Source organism: Symphalangus syndactylus, chromosome 5, assembly GCF_028878055.3.
Source record: "Symphalangus syndactylus isolate Jambi chromosome 5, NHGRI_mSymSyn1-v2.1_pri, whole genome shotgun sequence".
Lineage (NCBI taxonomy): Eukaryota > Metazoa > Chordata > Mammalia > Primates > Hylobatidae > Symphalangus > Symphalangus syndactylus.
Genome location: NC_072427.2, coordinates 135,362,491 through 135,384,656, shown reverse-complemented (window position 1 = coordinate 135,384,656; position 22,166 = coordinate 135,362,491). Strand labels below are relative to the sequence as shown.

At 33.9% G+C, this 22,166-nt stretch overlaps 1 protein-coding gene across 1 annotated transcript in view; it reads left to right on the top strand.

Moving 5' to 3' along the window:
* The window catches only part of LOC129481899 (solute carrier organic anion transporter family member 1B3), a 96,642-nt gene that overhangs the window by 16,944 nt on the left and 57,532 nt on the right, over positions 1–22,166 (top strand). The window contains exons 4-5 of the mRNA XM_063640754.1: positions 17,278–17,419; positions 20,678–20,810. Of these exons, the coding sequence (XP_063496824.1) occupies positions 17,278–17,419; positions 20,678–20,810 (275 nt within the window). The remainder of the gene's footprint in view (positions 1–17,277; positions 17,420–20,677; positions 20,811–22,166) is intronic.

The following is a 22,166-nucleotide window of genomic DNA, read 5'->3' as shown; positions in this document are numbered from 1 at the left end:
GGCAAGGGAGGCCTCACAATCATGGTGAAAGGCAGAGGAGCAAAGGTACGTCTTACATGGCAGCAGGCAAAAGAGTGTGTACAGGAGAACTGTGCTTTATAAAATAATCAGATCTTGTGAGACTTATTCACTATCACAAGAACAGCATAGGAAAAACCCATCCCCATGATAAAGTTAGCTCCCACTGGGTCCCTCCCATGATACATGGGGGTTATGGGAGCTACAAGTTAAGATGAGATTTCAGTGGGGACACAGCCAAAACATATCACTATTATAAATGATAGCTTCTTTTCAAATTAAGTTTATGTGATAGATTACGTGAATTGATTTTCATACATTGAACCAGCCATGCATACCTGGAAAAAATCCCATTTTATCATAGTATTTAATTATTTTATGTTTCATGTGTTATTGAATTTTTTTTACTAATATTTGTTGAGGATTTTTACATCTATGTTCATGAGTGATATCAGTCTACATTTTTTTGTTATTGTAATATCTTGGATTTTAGTATCAGGGTAATGCTGGCCTCATGGAATAAGATAGAAAGTATTTCCGATGCTTTTATCCTGTGAAGAAGGTTGTATACAATTAGTATAACATGTTTCTTAAATGTTTGGTATAATTCACCAGTGAAGCTATCTGGGCCTTATTCTTTCTGTTTTTTGTTTTGTTTTGTTTTTTTGAGATGGAGTCTCGCTCTGTTACCCAGGTTGGAGTGCAGTGGCGCTATCTCAGCTCACTGCAACCTCTGCCTCCCTGGTTCGTGCCATTCTCCTGCCTCAGCCTCCTGAGTAGCTGGGACTACAGGCACCCACCACCACGCTTTGCTAATTTTTTGTATTTTTACTAGAGATGGGGTTTCACTGTGTTAGCCAGGATGGTCTCGATCTCCTGAACTCAGGATCAGCCTACCTTGGCCTCCCAAAGTGCTGGGATTACAGCCATGAGCCACCACGCTTGGCCCATTCTTTCTGTTTTTGAAGGTTATTACTTGACAATCTAATTTCTTAAACAGATAAAGGCCTAATTCAGATCATCAATTTTTTTCTTGTAAGAGTTTGAGTAGATTGTTTATTTTGGGAAATTGGTCGATTTAATTTAGGTTATTATAATTGCAGGTATAGTTTTTTCATAGTATTTCATTATTATCCTTTTAATGTCTGTGGGATTTGTAGTGGTATCCTCTCTGTTATTTCTGATATTGGTAGTTAGTATTCACTCTCTTTTTTTTTCCGTTAGTTAACCTGGTTAGAAGCCTGTAAATTTTATGGATCTTTCTAAAGAACAAGTCTTTGGTCGTGTATATTTTCTCTATTGAGTTCCTATTTTTAATGTCATTGACTTATGTTTTAATTTTTATTATTAACTTTCTTCTTCTTGCTTTGAATTTCATTTGCTGTTTTTTTCCGAGTTTCCTAAGGTAGAAACTTAAATACTGATTTTAAATCTTTCCTCTTTTCTCACATATATATTCAGTGCAATAAATTTTCCTCTAAGCATTGCTTTTGCTACCTGCCACAAATTTTGATTAATTGTATTTTTAGTTTTATTTAGTCAAAATATTTAAAAATTTATCTTGAGATTTCCTTTGACCTAAGTGTTACTTAAAAATGTGTTATTTAGTCTCTACATGTTTGGAGATTTTTCCAGCTATTTCTGTTATTGATTCTACTTTAATTCTATTGTTGTCTGAGAACAAATGCTATCACTTCTTTTTGAAAATAAATTGGATAAGATATATTTTATGTCTTAGAATGTGGTCTCTCTTGGTGAATGTTCCATGTGAGCTTAAGAATGTCTATTCTACTGTTGTTGGATATAATACATGAAGTTATAAAGTAATATATAGATGTTAATTATATCCAGTTGATTAATGGTGTTATTAAGGTCAACTATTTTCTATCTGTTTCTGCCTGCTGGATTTGTTCCCTTCCCACAGAGGAGTATTGATGTCTCCAACTATGATAGTGTATTCATCTATTTCTCCTTGCAGTTCTAGCAGTTTTTACTTCATAGAATTTGATGCTCTGTTGTTGGGTGCATATATGTTAAGGAGTATTATATCTTTTTTGAGAACTGATGTCCTTATTATTCTGTAATGCCTCCTCTCACCTATTTTTAACCTCTGATAACTTTCCTTGCTTTGAAGTTTGCTGTGTCTGAAATTAATTTAGCTATTCCTGACTTCTTTTGATTATTGTTAGCATAGAATATTTTTCTCCATCCATTTACTTTTAATCTATATGTGTTTTTATATTTAAAGTGGGTGTCATGTATACAACATATAGCTGGCCTTGTTACTTGATTTACTGTCACCTTGTATCTTTTATTTGGTGCATTTAGATCATTGATATTAAAGTTCATTATTAATATACAGTCATGGAACATTAAATGACAGGAATGCATTCTGAGAAGTGCATTGTCAGACAAATTTTTTAATTTTGCAAACATCATAGACTGTACTTACACAAGCCTAGATAGATTAGCCTGCTATACACCTAGGCTATATGTTATAGCCTATTGCTTTGAGGCTACAAACCTTTACAGCCGTTATTGTACTAAATACTGCAGGAATTGTAACACAATAAGTAAATTTGTATCTAAACATAGAAAAACTACAGTAAAATATGGTGCTATAATCTAATGGGACAACTATCATATATGCAGTCCACTGATAACTAAAATGTCATTATGTGGTACATGACTTTAGTTGAATTAATATCTACCATACTTCTTACTGTATTTCTATGTTCTTTGTTTCTATGTTTGTATTCCACTCTTTTTGTGCTTTTTGTGGTTTCAAATGAGCATTTTATATAATACCATTAATATTTTTTCTCCTTTCTTAGCATATTTGTTATATTTCTTCTTTGAATTATATAGTAGTTGCCCTGGTGCTTGTAAGATATATTTACAACTATTTCAAGTTTACTTTCAAATTACACCATACTGCTTCATGAGTAGTGTAACTTGCAAAACCAAGTATTTTTATTCTTCTCTCCCATTTATTGCATCATTGTGTCATTCTTTTTATTTTAGTGTAAGCATACATAATCAAATACATTGTAGATATTATTATTTTGAATAACTGTTATTTCTTAGATCAATTAATTAAAAAACTTTTTAATTTACCTTCACTTATTTTCTGCAGTGTCTCCCTGTTCTTATGAAGTTTTGAGCTTCTGATCTATATTATTTTCTCTTTCTCTAAAAAACTGCTCTTAACATCTTGCAAGGCAAGTCTGACAAGAAATTCCTTTAATTTTTGTTTATTTGAGAAATCCTTATTTTTCTTTCATGTTAGAAGATAATTGCACAGGTTTCATAATTTTGGGTTGTTGTTTTCTGTCAATGCTTTACATATTTTTATTCCACTCTTTTTGTGCTGGCATGGTTTCTGAGAAGTCAAATGCAATTCTTATCTTTGTTCCTATGTAAGTAAGGATAGGTATTTTATTTTCCCTCTGATTTCTTTTGGGACTTTTTTTCCCCTTGTCTTTGATTTTGTGTAGTTTGAAAATGATATTCCTAGGTGGATTCTTTAAAGCATTTATTCTGCTTGTTTTTCTATGAACTTCCAAGATCTGTGGTATGTTGTCTGACATAAATTTGGGGAAATTCTCAGTTATTATTGTTTCAAATATTTCTTCTGTTTCATATTCTCTTTTTAGGGTGTCCCTATTATGTGCATGTTGCTACTGTTGTAGTTATCCCTTAGCTTTTGGGTATTTTCTTCTGATATTTTTCTGTCTTTGTTCATTTTGCTTTTTACTTTTGCAGATTTTAATTGGTATATTCTGAAGCTCATATATCCTTTTCTCAGGTATGCCAAGAATACTAATATGCTTGTCAAAGGAATTATTTATTTCTGCTACAATATTTTGATCTCTAGCATTTGTTTTTGGTTCTTTCTTAGAATTTTTATCTCAGCTTAAATTGCTCATCTCTTCTTGCATACTGTCTCTTTTACTGCTACAGCCCTTAGTATATTGCTCATAGTCATTTTAAATTCCCAGTCTGATAATTCCAACATCTCTGCCATATCTGAGTTTGGTCCTGATTCTTGCTCTGTCTCTTCTAATTGTGTTATTTGCCTTTTAGGTGACTTGTAATATTTCCTTGATAGCAAGGGAGGCTGTATTGGGTAAAAACCTACTATACATATGCCTTCAATAATGTGTTGGTAAGGCACAGTCTGGAGAAGAGGCATCCTACAGTTCTAAGCTTAGGTATCAGTCTTTGAATGAACCTCTGACTCTGGACCATAAATTTCACAAATGCTTCTCAATTTTTTTTTTTTTTTTTTTTTTTTTTGAGATGGAGTCTCACTCTGTTGCCCAGGCTAGAATGCAGTGGTGTGATCTCAGCTCACTGCAGCCTCTCCCTCCCTGGTTCAAGCAATTCTCTGCCTCAGCCTCCCGGTAGCTGAGATTACAGGCACCCGACACCACACCCAGCTAATTTTTTTGTATTTTTTAGTAGAGACAGGGTTTCACCATCTTGGCCAGGCTGGTCTTGAACTCCTGACCTCGCAATCCACCCGCTTCGTCTTCCCAAAGTGTCAATTTTTTAAAAAATGTTTTTCTCCCTAGGCAGGATAGGATTGCTAGAGTGGGCTAGAATTGAATATTTCTCTCTGTAATATGATAGGCTAGAACTGGCTGAAGTTGGGTATTTCCTTTACCTCAGGTCAGTTAAGCTCAGATAACACCAGAGCTTATGAGGCTCCAATTAATTAGTTTTTCCTGAGGGCAAGTCTCATAATCCCTATTAAAAACAAAGTGCTCTGGCCTATTTCAAAATGATTGCTTTCTCTTTCACTCTGCTAGAATGAGAAGATTTTTCTCCAACATTTACTATAAGATGCAGGTCGAGCTCCTGAAGAGAAAATCATCAAAAAATGGGGTCCTCAAATTGGTCCCCCTGGAGTTATTAGCCCTCAGACTTGTCCAACCTGAGGCTCTAGCAATTCAATTATAGTACATTTTTTTTTTTCTTTTTTACCCTAGCACTATTTCCTTTCTGGTTTCTGTTTATGAATTTCTGCTCCAAGAAGCTGTTACTCCTTATATTTACTTTGTCTCTCCATCTCCAATCTTGGAGACAGTGGTTTGCCACATGTCCTCATCTCTTTTAGGGATCCAAGAATTGTTGCTTTTTCAGTCGGTTTAGTGTTTTACTTGATGTTAGAAAAAAAATGATGCCCTCCAACTTTCTTTTCTGCAAAAGTAGCACCCAAAAGTCCCAGTATATTTTTTTAAATCGTATTCACTAATCTCGTGTCTTACCAGTTCTAAACTTCTACTTAAAATTCCACTATAATTTCTTAATTAATACACAAGTTATTTAAAATAAGATTTGCCCCAAATATATGGGGATTCTTATTCAAAAATGTTTTTTACCAGTGCCTGCCATAGTTGCACTGTGGCAGATATTGTCTGTATGATACCTACTTTTTGAAACTTGTTGAGTTCTCTTTTTCTTTTCAACTTTTATTTTAGGTTCAGGGGGTACATATGCAGGTTTGTTACATAGGTAAATTGTGTGTCATGGGAGTTTGGTGTACAGATTATTTCAGCACTCAGATAATAATCACAGTTATCAACAGGTACTTTTTTAGACTTCACCCTCCTCCTACCTTCTACCCTCAAGTAGGCCTCAGCATCTATTGTTCACTTCTTTGTGTCCATGTGTACTGTTGGGACATTTTTATGTCCAAAAGTATCATCAATTTTTGTAATTCTCCCTCATGTACTTGAGAAAAATGCATATTCTTTGAATTGTTTGATGTGGATTTTTTTTTTTTTTTTTTTTTTTGAGACAGAGTCTCACTCACCCAGGCTAGAATGCAGTGGAGCAATCTCGGCTCACTGTAACCTCTGCCAACCAGATTCAAGTGATTCTCCTGCCTCAGCCTCCTGAGTAGCTGGGATTACAGGCACATGACACCACGCCTGGCTAATTTTTGTATTTTTAGTAAAGACAGGGTTTCACTGTATTGGTCAGGCTGGTCTTGAACTCCTGACCTCGTGATACACCTGCCTTGGCCCCACAAACTGCTGGGATTACAGGCATGAGCCACCATGCCCAACCAGATGTAGAATTTTATATGAATTTCATATGTATCTAAGAGGTCAGTCTTGTTAATTGTGTTATTCAGATCTTTTATGTCCTTGCTCATATTTTGACTACTTGACCTATAATAATTGAGAAACAAAGATATGTTGAAATTTCCTCTAGTGACAATAATTCTACGGACTTTTGTTTATATATTTTATACCTATTAAATCCATTATTTTATAATCATTGTATCTTTTAGGTTGATATACTTATATCAATATGTAGAAAACTCTATCCGTAATGATGTTTGTGTAAATCTATTTGGGCTATTATTTATACAGCTACAAGATTTTTTTAAATTGCTTCTTATTCTTTTACCATCATTAACACTTCCTCATGAATTAGGAATACCTGTTATCAAGATCTCATATTTAGATTTTTCAAAAAATATCCAAACTGAAAAATCTCTGCCTTTAAACTAGCAATTTTGTCCACTTACGTTTATTGTTATTTTATATAGTCAAACTTGTTTCTACTATCTTAGAATATTATGCCAAATGACTCCCTTCCCTGTTGCCTTTTAATGTTTTCTTATACTTTTTGAATTGATATATTTATCTCTCTTACAAGGCAAATACTGTAGCATATTGCTGTGGTCTGAATATTTGTACTGTCTCTGATCCAAAGGTAGAGACTTTGAGAAGTGATTAGGTCATGAAAGCAGACCCCTCATGAATGGGCTTAGTGTTTTTATAAAAGAGACCTCAGAGAGCTATTCTGCCCTTCCCACTGTGAGATTACTGTGAGAAGATGACCCTCTTCCTGCTGCTGTCCTAATCTCAGACTTTTCAACCTCTGGAACTGTGACAAATTTCTGTTGTTTATAAGGTACTCAGTTTTATTATATGCTATATTTTGCTATATTTTTAATAGAAGCCCCAAACATACTAAAATACATGTTCTCATGTTCTTTGATATGCCTCTTTAACCTTTATACTCTCTGATACATCTCGATTTTCCATTTAAAATTTAAAATTTTAGATATTATATCTATTTTCTTTCCTTTTCTATTTTTGGTCTCATTTTTTAAAAGACAATTACAAAATTATCAAGTATTTTATTCACCTTGTTTTACAAATCTCACACAATATCTTCAGTATTTGATTCTTGTTTTATTGAAGTATATCTTCTGAATTTGATTTCAGTGTGAATCTTTACATGCCACACTTTTGAGAACTTATATGCTCAATAATATATTTCCTTATAGTTGAATGACTATGTGGCTAAATATAAAATTACAGTTTTAATGTTCTCTTACCTCCATACTTCAAAAGTATTATTTATCCGCAGGGCTCATGCCTATAATCCCAGCACTTTGGGAGGCCGAGGTGGGTGGATCATGAGATCAGGAGATCAAGACCATCCTTGCTAACATGGTGAAACCCCGTCTCTACTAAAAATACAAAAAAATTAGCTGGGTGTGGTGGTGGGCACCTGTAGTCCCAGCTACTCAGGAGGCTGAGGCAGGAGAATGGCAGCAACCCTGGAGGCAGAGCTTGCAGTGAGCCGAGATCACATCACTGCACTCCAGCCTGGGCAACAGAGTGAGACTCTGTCTCAAAAAGAAAAAAAAAAAGTATTATTAATCTTTTGTGTATCCACACTTACTGTTTAAAATTGATAGCTTTCTTTTCTGAAAGACTTCAAATTTTTTTTTTGTCATTGATATTCTTATGTTTTACTAAACTTTCTCCATATATATGTATGTCCTTATGTCTTTTGCTGGGTGTTCAACAGGCACTCTCAATCTGAGGTTTTCACATTTTTGTTGAATATTGGAAAATTTGCATTTATTTTTTATTTTTAAATGTTCTCCTCTTCAACTTATTATACTCCTTTTAAGGAATTCATTATTAAGTTATTGTTAATTTTAATTAAAATCTTTGTACACTTTAAACATATATATGGTATATAACATGTGTATATATGTATGTGTGTGTGTGTATATATATACCTTAAACTTTATATACCTTAAACTTAAAGATATTTATATATACATAAGTTTAAGGTATATAAAGATACCTTACTTACATATATATATGTATGTATTTCCAAATTTTTAAATAAAATTTCTGCCCAGGCGCAGTGGCTCCCCCGTGTAATCACAGCACTTTGGAAGGCTGAGGTGGGCGGATCACTTGAGGTTGGGAGTTCAGGACCAGCCTGGCCAAGGTTGTGAAACCCCCTCTCTACTAAAATACAAAAATTAGCCAGGCATGGTGGCATATACCCCTGTAGTACCAGTTACTTGGGAAGCTGAGACAGGAGGATCACTTGAACATAGGAGGCAGTGGTTGCAGTGAGCCGAGATTACACCATTGCACTCCAGCCTGGTTGACAGAGCAAGCATCTGTCTCAAAGAAAAAAAAAAAATTCCATCTTGCATTAATTGATAACCCCCAAATCATTCAGGAGCAGATTGTTTATTTTCCGTGTATTTGTGTAGTTTTAGGGGTTCCTTCTGGAGTTGATTTCTAGTTTTATTCCACTATGCTCTGAAAAAATAGTTGATATGATTTCAATTAAAGAAAAATTATTCGGCTGGGCGCGGTAGCTCATGCCTGTAATCCCAGCACTTTGGGAGGCCAAGGTGGGTGAATCACCTGAGGTCAGGAATTCGAGACCAGCGTGGCCAACATGGTGAAACCACATCTCTATTAAAAATACAAAAATTAGCCAGGTATGGTGGTGCATGCCTGTAATCCCAGCTACTCGGGAGGCTGAGGCAGGAGAATTGCTTGAACCCGGGAGGCAGAAGTTGCAGTGAGCCGAGATTGTGTCACTGCACTTTAGTCTGTGTGAAAGAGTGAGACTGTCTAAAAAAAAAAAACACCAGTTCTATCCCTGCTAAGTTTCAGAGATGGATTCATTGCTAGCCAAGGTGATGGAAGCCATTTTATTGTCCAGCAAGACCTAGACTATGTCATTGAGCTCACCAGGCTGATTGTGACCCTATGTACAACGTAGCCACATGGGAGAAGCAGATCTACAGATACTGTCAAGACGGTCTTGTACAATTCTACCAGCTTTCTGACCTCTGACCTCTTGGAAAGAGCAGCCCCAGTTAGTGAAAAGGTTTGACCCTGATCAACAATGAGTAGAAACATCATCAGTCCTTAATGTCTTGTGTGCCCCTTGGAAATCACAGAAAGTCAGCTGTCCTGGCTATGTGGGACTCTCATCCCAAGACCGACTTTGAACTGAGTAAGAAGCTCACCTGTAACTACTGCATTTATCTCAACTTCTCCTTGTGTAAACTCACCCCAGCAACACAGGGCAAGGATATAGATGCTTCAGTTTGTTCTTTTGTGTTAAATGTTTACAAGGACCTCAGAACTAAAGCCTGTTCTCTGGAGGAAATAAAGAAAATATGTTTAGAGCTGCCTGAATATGAAAAAAAAAATTGAGATTTGTTTTGTGATGTATCATATGATCTATATTTGAGAGTGTTCCGTGTGTTGATGACAAGAACGTATATTCTGCAGTTTTTGGGTAGAATGTCCCGTAATATCTGTTAGGCTCATTTGTTCTAGAGTGTAGTTTAAGTACATTGTTTTTGTTGACTTTCTCTCTAGATCATGTGGCTAGTGCGGTCAGTGAAGTTTTCAAGTTCTCCACTATAATTGTGTTGCTGTCTACTGATTTCTTAGGTCTAGTAGTAATTATTTTATGAATCTGGGAGCTCCATTGTTAGGTACATAAAAATTTAATCTCTTTTAGTTGAATTGATTCTTCTATCATTATATAATGATCTTCCTTGTCTTTTTTTTTTTAACTGTTGTTCCATTCTATGGAAATGGAAGTCAAAAAGTGAGCAGGAGCTATTCTTATATCAGATAAAACAGACTTTAAAGCAACAACAGTTACACGTATTTATTTCACGTATTCCAATATTTTTTCATTTTCATAGCTTACTTCTTTTGGTAACATTCACTATATTTTTGTTTAATATGACATTGGTTTCCTTTATATCAAAGAGAATAGTTAGAATCGTTCTTTCAAAATTCTGGTCAGTGATTCCAACATATGTGCCATCTATGGGTTGGTTTTTGTTGATTGTCATTTCTCATGAGAATATCTCACATTTTCCTGGACCTTCATATGTAGATAATTTTGAACATTGTTATATTCTTCCAAAGAGTGTTATTCTTTAGTTAGTTAGTTAGTTTCTTTGTTTTATAAGGTATTTAACTTTGTTGACTTGGAATTGCAAACTATGTCTTGGTGTTTTAATCAGCTCAGGCTGCTAAAACAAAAACTATCAACATATATATTTGAAGGATATGCAAACATTCAGTCCTTAACAGATGGTAATATAAACAATGACAATGAGTGAGTTTTCCCAGAAAAAGTATATAAAGTAAAAAGAGAAGAGTGTCTGAAACAAATCCCTGGAAGAACAGGGGATAACCAGAATAACATAATCAATGGATACTTGGGAGGAATGACGAAAAAAATAGGATTTGAGTCATGCAAGCATAGTCAACTCTAAGCTTCTACTGGAAAGGACACAAGGGAGAGTTATGGGAAAGAGAAGGTTCAGTGGGGCAGGGGAGTTATTTTTTAAAATAAAATAAACTGTAGAAGCTTAGAACTGTCTTCTGACTATAAGTCCAGAAATTTTACCGTTTTACACTAATGAACAGCTTGCCGTGACTGCAGGGAGATAGAGACTTTACCTCTTATCTCGATGCCAGTTGTCTCTTCCTGCCAGTGACACATTAAAATCTATCTGACAATTATGTACATTTGTATCTCTGTTTTGTTTTTATTTGAATAAACTTAAAGCAGAGAGCTGGAGGTTGGTAGTTCACAATTTTAATAAAAATAGAAATTTATCAAGCTTACTGTGAAGCTAGCACTTCATGTTCCTGGAGGTATTTAGAAAGCCTCACATATGCCCAGGGTGGTAGACTCACTTGTAAAACACCTGAGAAGACCATAAGCTTTTACCTAAGGCTGATCCTCAGGCTCAGCCCAAGGCTAACCAAAGGTGGAAGAATAAAAAAAAAATAGCTAAAATAAAAATTTATAAGGAAAGAGTTATGGACTGAATATTTGTGCCGGACCTATCAATATACATTTATCAAAGTCGATAGACTGTACAACACACGAAGTGAACTCTAATGTAAAATATGCTCTTCACTTAATAATAATGCATCAAAATTGGTTCATCAGTATAAACAAATGTACCACACCAATAGAAGGTAAACATAATAGTAGGGGAAACTATGTGTGGATAGAGGGAATATGTGGAAGCTCTCTGTAATTTATGGTCAATTTTTTTTTGTAAATCTAAATTGCTCTAAAAAATAAAGTCTATTAAGTGTATTAAAAAATTTTCAAGAAAATACTAGCCAATTAATTCCAACAGCACATTTAAAAGATTGTACACCATAACAAAGATGGATTCATCCTGGAAATTTAAGCATGATTAAATACACGAAACCCAAAGTAATGCGATACATTAAGCAAAGAAAAAAGCCAGATGACCATCTTACTAGATGCATTTGACAAAAATCCAATACCCTTTCTCAATACAAACACCCAGAAAACTAGTAATATAAGGGACCTCTCTCAACATGATAAGGGCATTTATGAAAAATCTTCAGCTGGCATCATATTTGACATTGAAAGACTGGAAGTTTTCTCCCTGTAATTAAAAACATGAATGCTCATTTTTACTAACGCTATTCAAGATTGTTCTGGAAGTTCTAGCCAGATCCATTAGACAAGAAAAAGAAACAAAAGGCATTCAAATTAGAAAGAAGGAAAACTGTCTTTATTTACAGATAACATAATTATATGTAAAGAAAAGCCCAAAGAATCCACAAGAAATCTACTAGAGCTAATAAATAAAGAAAAATTACATAGTAGAAAATCACACACACACACACACACACACATTACTTGTGTTTCTGTACACCAGGGATGAGCGTTGAAAAATAATCAAAGGAGTAAATCCATTTGTCATAGCATCTCAAAAATATATATAGGAACAAATTTAAACAAAAAGGTTAAAAAAATCACACACTGTAAACTATAAAACATTGCTTAAAAAATTAAAGACCCACATAAATGGAAAAACATCCAGTGTTTATAGATTATAAAATTTAGTATTTTTGAAATGACAATACTACCCAGATTTCTCTACAGATTTACCACAAATTCTTTCTAAATCCCAACAGCCTTTTTTTTTTTCTTGCAGACGTGGAAAAATCAATACTGACAGTCATATGAAATGGCAAGGGTCCCCAAATAACCAAAATAATATTGAAAAAATAAAGTTGGAAAAAAAGTTTTAAACTTTTATTTTAACTTCAGGGGTACATGTACAACTTAGTTATATAGGTAAATTGTGTGTTGCAGATGTTTGATGTACAGATTATTATTATTATTATTATTATTATTTTGGAGACAGAGTCTCGCTCTGTCACCAAGGCTGGAGTGCCATGGCGCAATCTCGGCTCACTGCAAGCTCCGCCTCCCGGGTTCATGCCATTCTCCTGCCTCAGCCTCCTGAGTAGCTGGGACTACAGGCACCCACCACCACGCCCTGCTAATTTTTTTTTTCGTATTTTTAGTAGAGATGAGGTTTCACTGCGTTAGCCAGCATGGTCTCGATCTCCTGACCTTGTGATCCACCCGCCTCGGCCTCCCAAAGTGCTGGGATTACAGGCATAAGCCACAACGCCCGGCCAATGTACAGATTATTTTATCAGCCAAGTAATAAGCATAGTACTTGATAGGTAGTTTTTCTATTCTCTGTATTCTCCTAACCTCCACCCTCAGGTAGGCCCAGTGTCTATTGTTCCCTTCTTTGTATACATATGTACTTAATTTTTTGTTCACACTTATAAGTGAGAACATGCAATATTTGATTTTCTGTTCCTGTGTTAGTTTGCTTAGGATAATGGCCACCAGCTTCATCCATGTTGCTGGAATACAATTGCTGGGTTGAATGATAATTCTATTTTAAGTTATTTGAGAAATTGCCAAAGTGCTTTTCACAATGGTTGAGCTAATTTACATTCCTACCATCAAGGTATAAGTGGTCCCTTTTCTTCACAACCTCACCAGCATCTGTTATTTTTTGACTTGTTGATAATAGCCATTCTGACTAGTGTGAGATGATATCTCATTGTGGTTTTGATTTGCATTACCATATTTTATTTGTCTATTCATTTGTCAATGAACATTTTAGTTGCTTCTACCTCTTGGCTATTGTAAATAATGCTGTGATGAACATGGGTGTGTGAAAATCTCTTCAAGATCCCAGTTTGAATTTCTTTGAATATATACATAGAAGAAGGAATGATGGCTTCTATGGTAATTCTGCTTGTGACTTTTTTGTGGAAACTCCAAACTAGTTTTCATGATGGCAGCACTATTTCACATTTCAAACAACAAACACAGTGAATCCAACTTTTTCACATACTTATTAATATTTGTTATTTTTCTTTGAATAGTGAGTATTCTGATGAGTGTGGGGTGATAGCTCATGGTGGTTTTGATTTACATTTCCCTTATGATTAGTGATGTTGAGCATCTTTTCATATGTTTATTGGCCATTTATACATCTTGTTTGGAGAAATGTTTATTCAAGTCCTTTGTCCATTTTTTAATTGCATTGTTTGTTTTCTGTTGTTGTTAAGTTGCAGAAGTTCCTTATATATTCTGGGTATTAGCTCCTTATTAAATATAGGATTTGCAATTATTTTCTGCCATTCTATAGGTTAAATTTTCATCTTGTTGTTTCTTTTTATGTGCAGAGGTCTTTAAGTTTGATGTAGTCACATTTGTCTATTTTTTATTTTGTTGCCTGTGCTTTGGGTGTCATACTCAAGAAATTATTGTCAAATCAAATGCTCTGAAGCATTTTCTCTGTATTTTCTTCTAAGAGTGTAAGGTCTCACATTTAGGCATTTAATCCATTTTGAGTTAGTTTTCACATATGGTGTAAGACAATGGGTCAACTTCATTCCTTTGTATGTGGATATCCAGTTTTCTCAACATCAATTGTTGAAGAGACTGTTCTCTCCCTGTCATGCAGTGTTGGCACTCTTGTTGAAAATCACTTGTCCATATAGGCAACAGTTCATTTCTGAACTCTATTCTATTCCATTGTTTTATATGACTATCTTTATTTCAGTACACACCATCTTAAATACAGTTGCTCTGAAGTATATTTTGAAAACAGGAAATTTGAAACATCCAACTGTGTTATTCTTCAAGATTATTTTAGCTATGCAGGGTGCCTTTGGATTGTCTGTAAGTTTTATATTTGTTTTTTCTATTTCTATACAAATTCTGGCTATGTATGGTGGTTCATACCTGTATCCCCAGGGCTTTGGAAGTCTGAGGCTGGAGGATCACTTGATGCCAGAAGTTTGAGACTAGCTCTAGCCCAAGCAACATGGCAAGATGCCACATCTTTAAAAAAAAAAAAAATTAGGCATAGTGGTGCACAGCTCTAGTACCAGCTATTCAGGAGGCTGAGGTGAGAGGATTGATGGAGCCCAGGAGGTTGGGACTGCAGTGAGCCATGATCACTCCATTGTACTCCAGACTGGGCAACAGAGAAAGACTCTGTAAAAAAATTCAAAATTCAAAATTCAAAAAATTAAATGGCATTGAAATTAAAATCTGTAGATGAGTTTGGATAGTATGGATGTTTTAACAATACTAAATCTTCCAGTCTATGAGAATTGAATATTTCCCATTTATTTGCATTTTATTTATTTTGGTAATCTTTAATAGGTTTCAGTGTAAAAATCTTTGTCATTTAAGTTTATTCCTGTTTTATCTTTTTTATGATCTAGTGAGATTTTCTTAATTTCCTTTTGAAATGTTCATTGGTAGTGCATAGAACCACTTCTTAATTTTGAATGTTGATTTGTTTCCTGCAACTTTGCTAAATGTGTTTATTTTTTCTAAATTTTTTTTGGTAGAATCTTTACATATAAGATGATGTCATCTGTGAACAGAGATAATTTTATTTATTTTCCAATTTGAATGCATTTTATTTCTTTTTCTTGTTTAATTTCTCTTCCTAGAACTTCCAGCAGTAGGTTGAATTAATATTAATGTTAGGAGTGGGCATCTTGTCAAATGTTTTTTCTGCATTAATTGAGATGATCATGTGGTTTTGTCCTTCATTTTGTGAATGTGATGTATTATGCTGATTTAATTTTGTATGTTAAACCATCCTTGTATTCCAGGTATATATTTTGCTGGATCATGATGTGATTTTTTTTAATATGCTGTTAAATTCAGTCTGCTAGTATTACATTTAGGATTTTTGTAACAATATTCACCAGGAATATTTTTCTGTAGTTTTCTTTTTTTCTGTCTTTATGTTATTTTGGTATTAGGGTAATTATGGCCACATTAAATGAATTTTGGAGTTTCTTTCAAAAGTATTGGTGTTACTTATTCTTTAGGAGTTTGGTAAAATTCTCTAGTGAAGACATTGGTTACTGGTTTTATCTTTTTTGGAAGTATTTGATACTGCTTCGATGTCCTAATTATAGTTCTGTTCAGATTTTTAAAATTGAATCATAATTCAATTTTAGTAGGTTGTATGTTTCTAGGAATGCATTTATTTTATGTTTTCCAGTTTGTTGGCTTATAATTGTTCATAGTCATCTCTTATAATTCTTTTTAATATCTGAGACAGCCGTTGTAATGCCTGCTCTTTCAGTTCTAATTTTAGCTATTTAAGTCTCTCTCTCTTTTTTATTTTAGCTAAAGGTCTCTCAGTTTTGTTGATATATTAAGAAGACCAACTTGGGTTCATTAATTTTTTTCTGTTGTTTTTGTTTATTTTCTATTTTATTTTTTCTACTCTAATGTTTAATATTTTCTTCTTCTCTTAATTTTGGGTTTGTTTTTGTTTTCCTGGTTCCTTGATGGATACAGGTATGTTATTTATTTGAGATTTTTCTTTTCTTAATATCAATTTATAAACTTTCCCTTTAGTGCTGCTTCCACTGCGTCACATAAGTTTTGGTTTCTTCTGTTTTCATTTTCATTTTTCCTCAGATATTTTATTAATTCTTGTTATTCCTCCTTTGACCCATTGGTTGTGTAAGAATGAATTTTTTAATTTCACATATCTGTGGATTTTCTTGTTTTATTCCTGCTTTTAAATACTAGTTTCATTGCACTGTAGCAGAAAAGATACTTAATATAATTACAACATTTTTAATTTGTTAAGATTTGTTGTGTGGGCCACGGTGGTCTATCTTGGAGAATGTTCCATTTCTGCTGGAGAAAAGATGTATTCTGTTGTTATTTGACAGAGGGTGCTCTATTTGTCTGTTAGGTTAATTGGTCTATCATGTTCAAGTCGTTTGATTCCTATGATAGTCTCCCTGGTTGTTCTGTATATAAATGAATGCAGGATATTGAAGTATCATTAGTATTGTTATATTATTATGTTACTGTCCATTTTTCCTTCCGTTGTATCTATGTTTGTTTCATATATCTCATTGCTTTAGTTTTAGGTGCAGATCTATTTATAATTGTTGGCTCTTCCTGGTGAATTGATAATTTTATGCTACTATAATGTCCTTTGTCTCCTGAGACAGATTTTGTCATAAAATCTAGTTTTTCTGATATAATTATGGACATATCTGCTCTCTTTAGGTTCCAGTTTGCATCGGATACCTTTGTCTGTCTTGATACAGTCACTTGTGTTGGTCATAAAATTCCTCTTTGCCTCCACAACGTTCTATTTTTCAGCTGGCTGCCTGCAAGTGCTACCTCTGCATGCACTGCCATTCCCCTCCCAGTTAGCCAGTGCTATTCACATGGAAATAAAGAATAGCTCACCATCATGGCCATCTGAGAACAGTGTCTAGCTTCCTATAAATCAGTTAATGAAATTAGTTTAAAAATAGCAACCTTAACTATACTCCTCTAGCAATCGAATGTTGTAACCAAGTTAGAAAATCATGCTTTAGTAGTGTACTGATGATAATATTATAGGGCTGAGAAGTTTCAACTTGTATAGGGAAAAATGGGTATGTTTTTTATGATAAAAATAATGTTTTCAAGTAAAGAAGAAAAACTGTTTTAGTTCCATGTACCTATAAACATTATATAGTTCTTTGATTAACCAATTTTCCTTTTTTCTTGTATTATTTTTAGATGTTCTTGGCAGCCCTGTCATTCAGCTATATTGCTAAAGCACTAGGTGGAATCATTATGAAAATTTCCATCACTCAAATAGAAAGGAGATTTGATATATCCTCTTCTCTTGCTGGTTTAATTGATGGAAGCTTTGAAATTGGTAACTTTTTTTTTTCTATTTGATAACCATACTTGCATAAGTTAAAAAACAAACTGTTCATGCATGCTTTATATCACTGGGTCTGGACTAGGTGTACATTTGTCTCTCATGGGCAATTTGGCAATATGTTAGGACATTTTTGTTGCTATAAATGGGCTGGGGCGGGGAGGATGCCACTGGTACCTAGGGGTAGAGGTCAGGGATGCTGCTAAACACTGTGCAATGCACAAGACAGACTTACCGACAAAGAACTATCCTTCCCAAAATGTCTATAGTGAGGATGTTGAAAAACTCTGATCCTACACAAACTCATGGTCTGCAAATTAATTTTTTAGAAAACTTTATCTCCCTTGTCTCAAGGTGCCCCAGCGTGAAGAAAGGTTGAGGGAGGACTATAATTCTTATGATTTTAGGTGGAGGGACTGCATAGGAGCAACCTACACTAGATTCTACTGTTTAACTGTATACAACATTGGGGGTTTAAAGTCTTTTTTTTTTTTTGGAACATTGAAGATATTGCTTTGATGTCACCATTTTAATTTGGATTTCTCCAACAATAGTGAGATTTTATATAATAATTGAAAATATTATATTATATAATTGAAAATAATATATTTTCAATATAATTTTTCAAAGAAAAATTAAAATTTTTCTTATTTTACGAACTGCTAGCTCATAGCCTCTGCTAATTTTCCCTTTTTCTTTTCACTTTCTAATTATTTGGAGGGACCACCAAATCGTCTATTATATAGGCTGCAAATATTTTCTACAATTCATGTTTCTATTTTAAATGTATTTACACAATGCTTAACTAATGACTAAAATGTAATTGTCAAAGGAAGATTTATCTCTTTACATAAATTCAGAATGTTTGTGATTCAAAGATATGACACTCTACATGTCCTTCACTTGTTTACCTCCCAGGCTCAATGAAATCATCTAGAATTTTAGAATTGGAATGTTATTAGTTTTAACGTTTAATTCACTGTATGTCTATTTTTATTATGAAATTAATCCTTAACATTTTTGTTAAACTTTGCAGCTATTTAACAGTAATCATTTGAACATATTATCAGTTTGGTTTCTTACCTCTGTTTCTTGAATCCTGTGACTTCAAATCTCATCTTTACTCTTTCTGGAGTATACCTTCATGTATAGATGACCCTCTTTATCCACAGGTTCCACACTCACGGATGCAAGTCATATTCAAAAAATATAAAACTAAAAAATGGCCATATATTAATAAAAATGATACAAATAAAAACAACATAGAATAGCAACTATTTACATAGTATTTACATTGTATTAGAAGTATTAGAAGTTATCTAGAGATGATATAAAGCATACAGGAGGATGTTGATAGGTTTTATGAAATACTACATCTTTTGTTTTTCTTTTTTGAGGCAGAGTCTCGCTCTGTCGCCCAGGCTGGTGCAGTGCCCTGATGTCAGCTCACAGCAACCTCCACCACCTGGGTTTAAGCGATTCTCCTGCCTCAGCCTCCCGAGTAGCTGGGATTAGAGGTGTGTGCCACCACATCTGGCTAATTTTCGTATTTTTAAGTGGAGACGAGTTTTCACCATTTGGCCAGGCTGATCTCAAACTCCTAGCCTCAAGTGATCTGCTAGCCTCAGCCTTTCAGAGTGCTGGGATTACAGACGTGACCCTCCACATCCAGGCAATACTCCACCTTTTTACCTAAAGGACTTGAGCATCCACAAATCTTGGTGTCTACAGAGCATTTTAGAACCAATAACCCATGGACACGAGGGATGACTGTAATTATTTTTTTTAGGAAGAATTGAAAACGTGGCATATTTTCTAAGCCCTTGCCTGTTGGAATATTTATTTTAATATCATATTTAATTGATAATTTGTCTGGGTATGGAATTAAAATTTCCAAATCCCTTTTTCTCAAAACATTAAAAATATTCATCTACTGTTTTATAACATTCAGTGTTGTATATGAGAAATTATTACCACTGTAATTTTCATGCACTGATATGCATCTCTTTTTTATCTTTAAATATCCAAAAACTTACCAGCATGTATCCGAGACTCTCTCTCTTTCTACATTATTTCTGCTGGACAAATGTAGGAACTTTCATATGAAAGCTTATGTCTTCCTCTAACACAAAAACTTTATTTTCTGTTTCCTATTTGTTTCTTCCTGTATTTTATTCTTTCTTTTCTTCTGAAACATGTATGAGATAAATAATATATTTTCTGGATATTTTTCCTTTAAAATTTTTTCCTCCAAATTTCTACCTCTTTTCTTTATGTTTCATCAATTTTCTCTTATGTGTGATGTCATCTTTTATATCAAGTTCTAATTTGTAAATTTTTAATTATATTTTAAATTTATAACAACACTTTATTGTTGTCTTATTATTTTTAGTCTGCCAGTTCTGATTCTATGGCTGTGACATGCCATTTTACCTTTAAATATACTAACAGCATTTTTTTTTTTTTAAAGTTTCTACTCTTTTTAGTTCAATATTGTTTTAAGTATTTATTCTTGTGTTGCTTTATCTGCTGGTCCATTCTGGTGCTTTCTTTCGTGAAACTATTTTCCATCAGTGTTCAATAATTCTTGATTATTGTCTGTTCAATGTTATATATAAGGCTACAGATAAATCTGAATTGGCCTACTCTTATTGCTCTTCTTCCATGTTTTAATCTAAATAATTTATACTCAACATTACATCTCAAATAATGTATCCTCCAGGAAACTTTCACAAAGCCCCTAATTAATTTAAGCTCGCTATTTCCATAATCTAATAGCACATCTATCTATCTGTTTTATTTTATTACTAGTGTGTTTCTAGAGAACAAGTACCATGATTTTTTTTTATTTCTGACTCTGAGCACTGTGGTAGGTACATAGTATAAATTTAAAGAATGCCTAGAATAAGTTTAAAATATGCATGAATGATTATCTTTCCCTCAGATTAGGAAGACATTTTCCATTCCAATGCAATCCAGTAAACTCCAAATTTTCAAAAAAACTTTGCTTCTCTCATATAGCCAAATTACCTAAGTGCTTTCTTTGCATATAAAACCTATTCTACTTATTAATACTATACAACTTTTCAATGAGTGGTTTAGTGTAGGAGAGTTCACTTTCACAATTAAATTGCATGGTCTTTGAGGGAAGGTACAATGTCTTGGGCATATTTGCATTCATTTGGGGCATTCAGTTCTACTAGATACAAAATTACACTAAGTCATATCAACATAATTTTGTTCTTTTTCTAGGAAATTTGCTTGTGATTGTATTTGTAAGTTACTTTGGATCTAAACTACACAGACCGAAGTTAATTGGAATTGGTTGTCTCCTTATGGGAACTGGAAGTATTTTGACAGCTTTACCACATTTCTTCATGGGATAGTAAGTGTTAAACAGCTCTGAGCCATTTATTATCAGCTACTTGTAAATTAGCAGTAGAATTTTATTTTTATACTTTTAAGTAGGCAGTTACCTTTTGAGAGGAATACCTATAGGTATGCCTAGAGAAATGGAGTATATTTCCTATATAATAGTTCATGTATTGCTTTATTCATCATGTATTTCTTTATCATGGCTTTTATATACTTTTAAATAAGAATAATATTATATAAGGTATGCAGTTTTATATGAAATAAATATGTTATTTACCAATTTTTGTAGAACATATGTATTTTATGTTTTTGCCTGTAAGATTTTGATTATCCTCAGTAAGGCTTCACAACTTTACCTGCTGCTGTACAGGTTTTCCCATCAGCATTTCACTGAAGCTGCTCTTTCTAAGGTAACTGTGTAGTTATGATTAGAGTAAGAAGTTCATATGAGAAAACTGAAAATAGCAATAACTTAAATAAGATAGAAGTTTATTTTTTACATTTTTTAATGTAACTAGTCCAAGGATGATATGAGTCTACTTTTCATCATAGTGCTATGCCTTGCATGGCCGTGTCCTCATGTTACAAATTGTGGCAATGTATTTCCAGGCAACAGGATAGAAGAGAAGAACAAGAACAAAGAGTGCCCACAGGCTGAGCTCCAGGAGCATTTTCAGAAGCAAAACACTTTCACTGATTCCACATTTACCAGAAGTCAGTTACATTTTACACATAGATATATAGATGTTGGAAAAAATATACTTTATTCCAGGCTTCCATATTTCCAGCTAAAAAACCCAACTTCTGTTACTGTGGAAGGAGAGAAGAAAGGATACTGAGAGACAATGAGCAGTTTGTTAGAGACACCAATTCCTTAATGCCAAATCCAGCAATCATGCCTTTTTGTCACCATATTAATTCTGTTTTTTCCCCCTATATTTGGCCCTTATAAGAACTTTCTTCTTAATGATACTGCTCTAATGCTCATCATATTCCACAATCTTGATTCATTTTTCTATTTTTGTGGCTTCTTCATCATGCCCATCTTTTTCCTTTGCTTCTGACACCATAATTTCTGTGTCCCATAATTCCCTCTAATCTTCTTAATATCTTATTCTTCATGATTTTTATGGAGGATATGCCTTAAATGCAACTATCCCAGCTTCATCTTCCATTGCTCCCCACATTTGAGGACCACATTCTAGGCTTACAGTTCTCTAATGTGCCATAATATGTCGTATCTTTGCATCTGTTATTTCTACAGACTTGAATACTTTTCTTCCTTTGTCTACCAATTAGAATTCTACCCATCTTCAATATTCATTTAATCTGTCCTTCACATTGTGAAGTTTTCTTTGATCTGCCT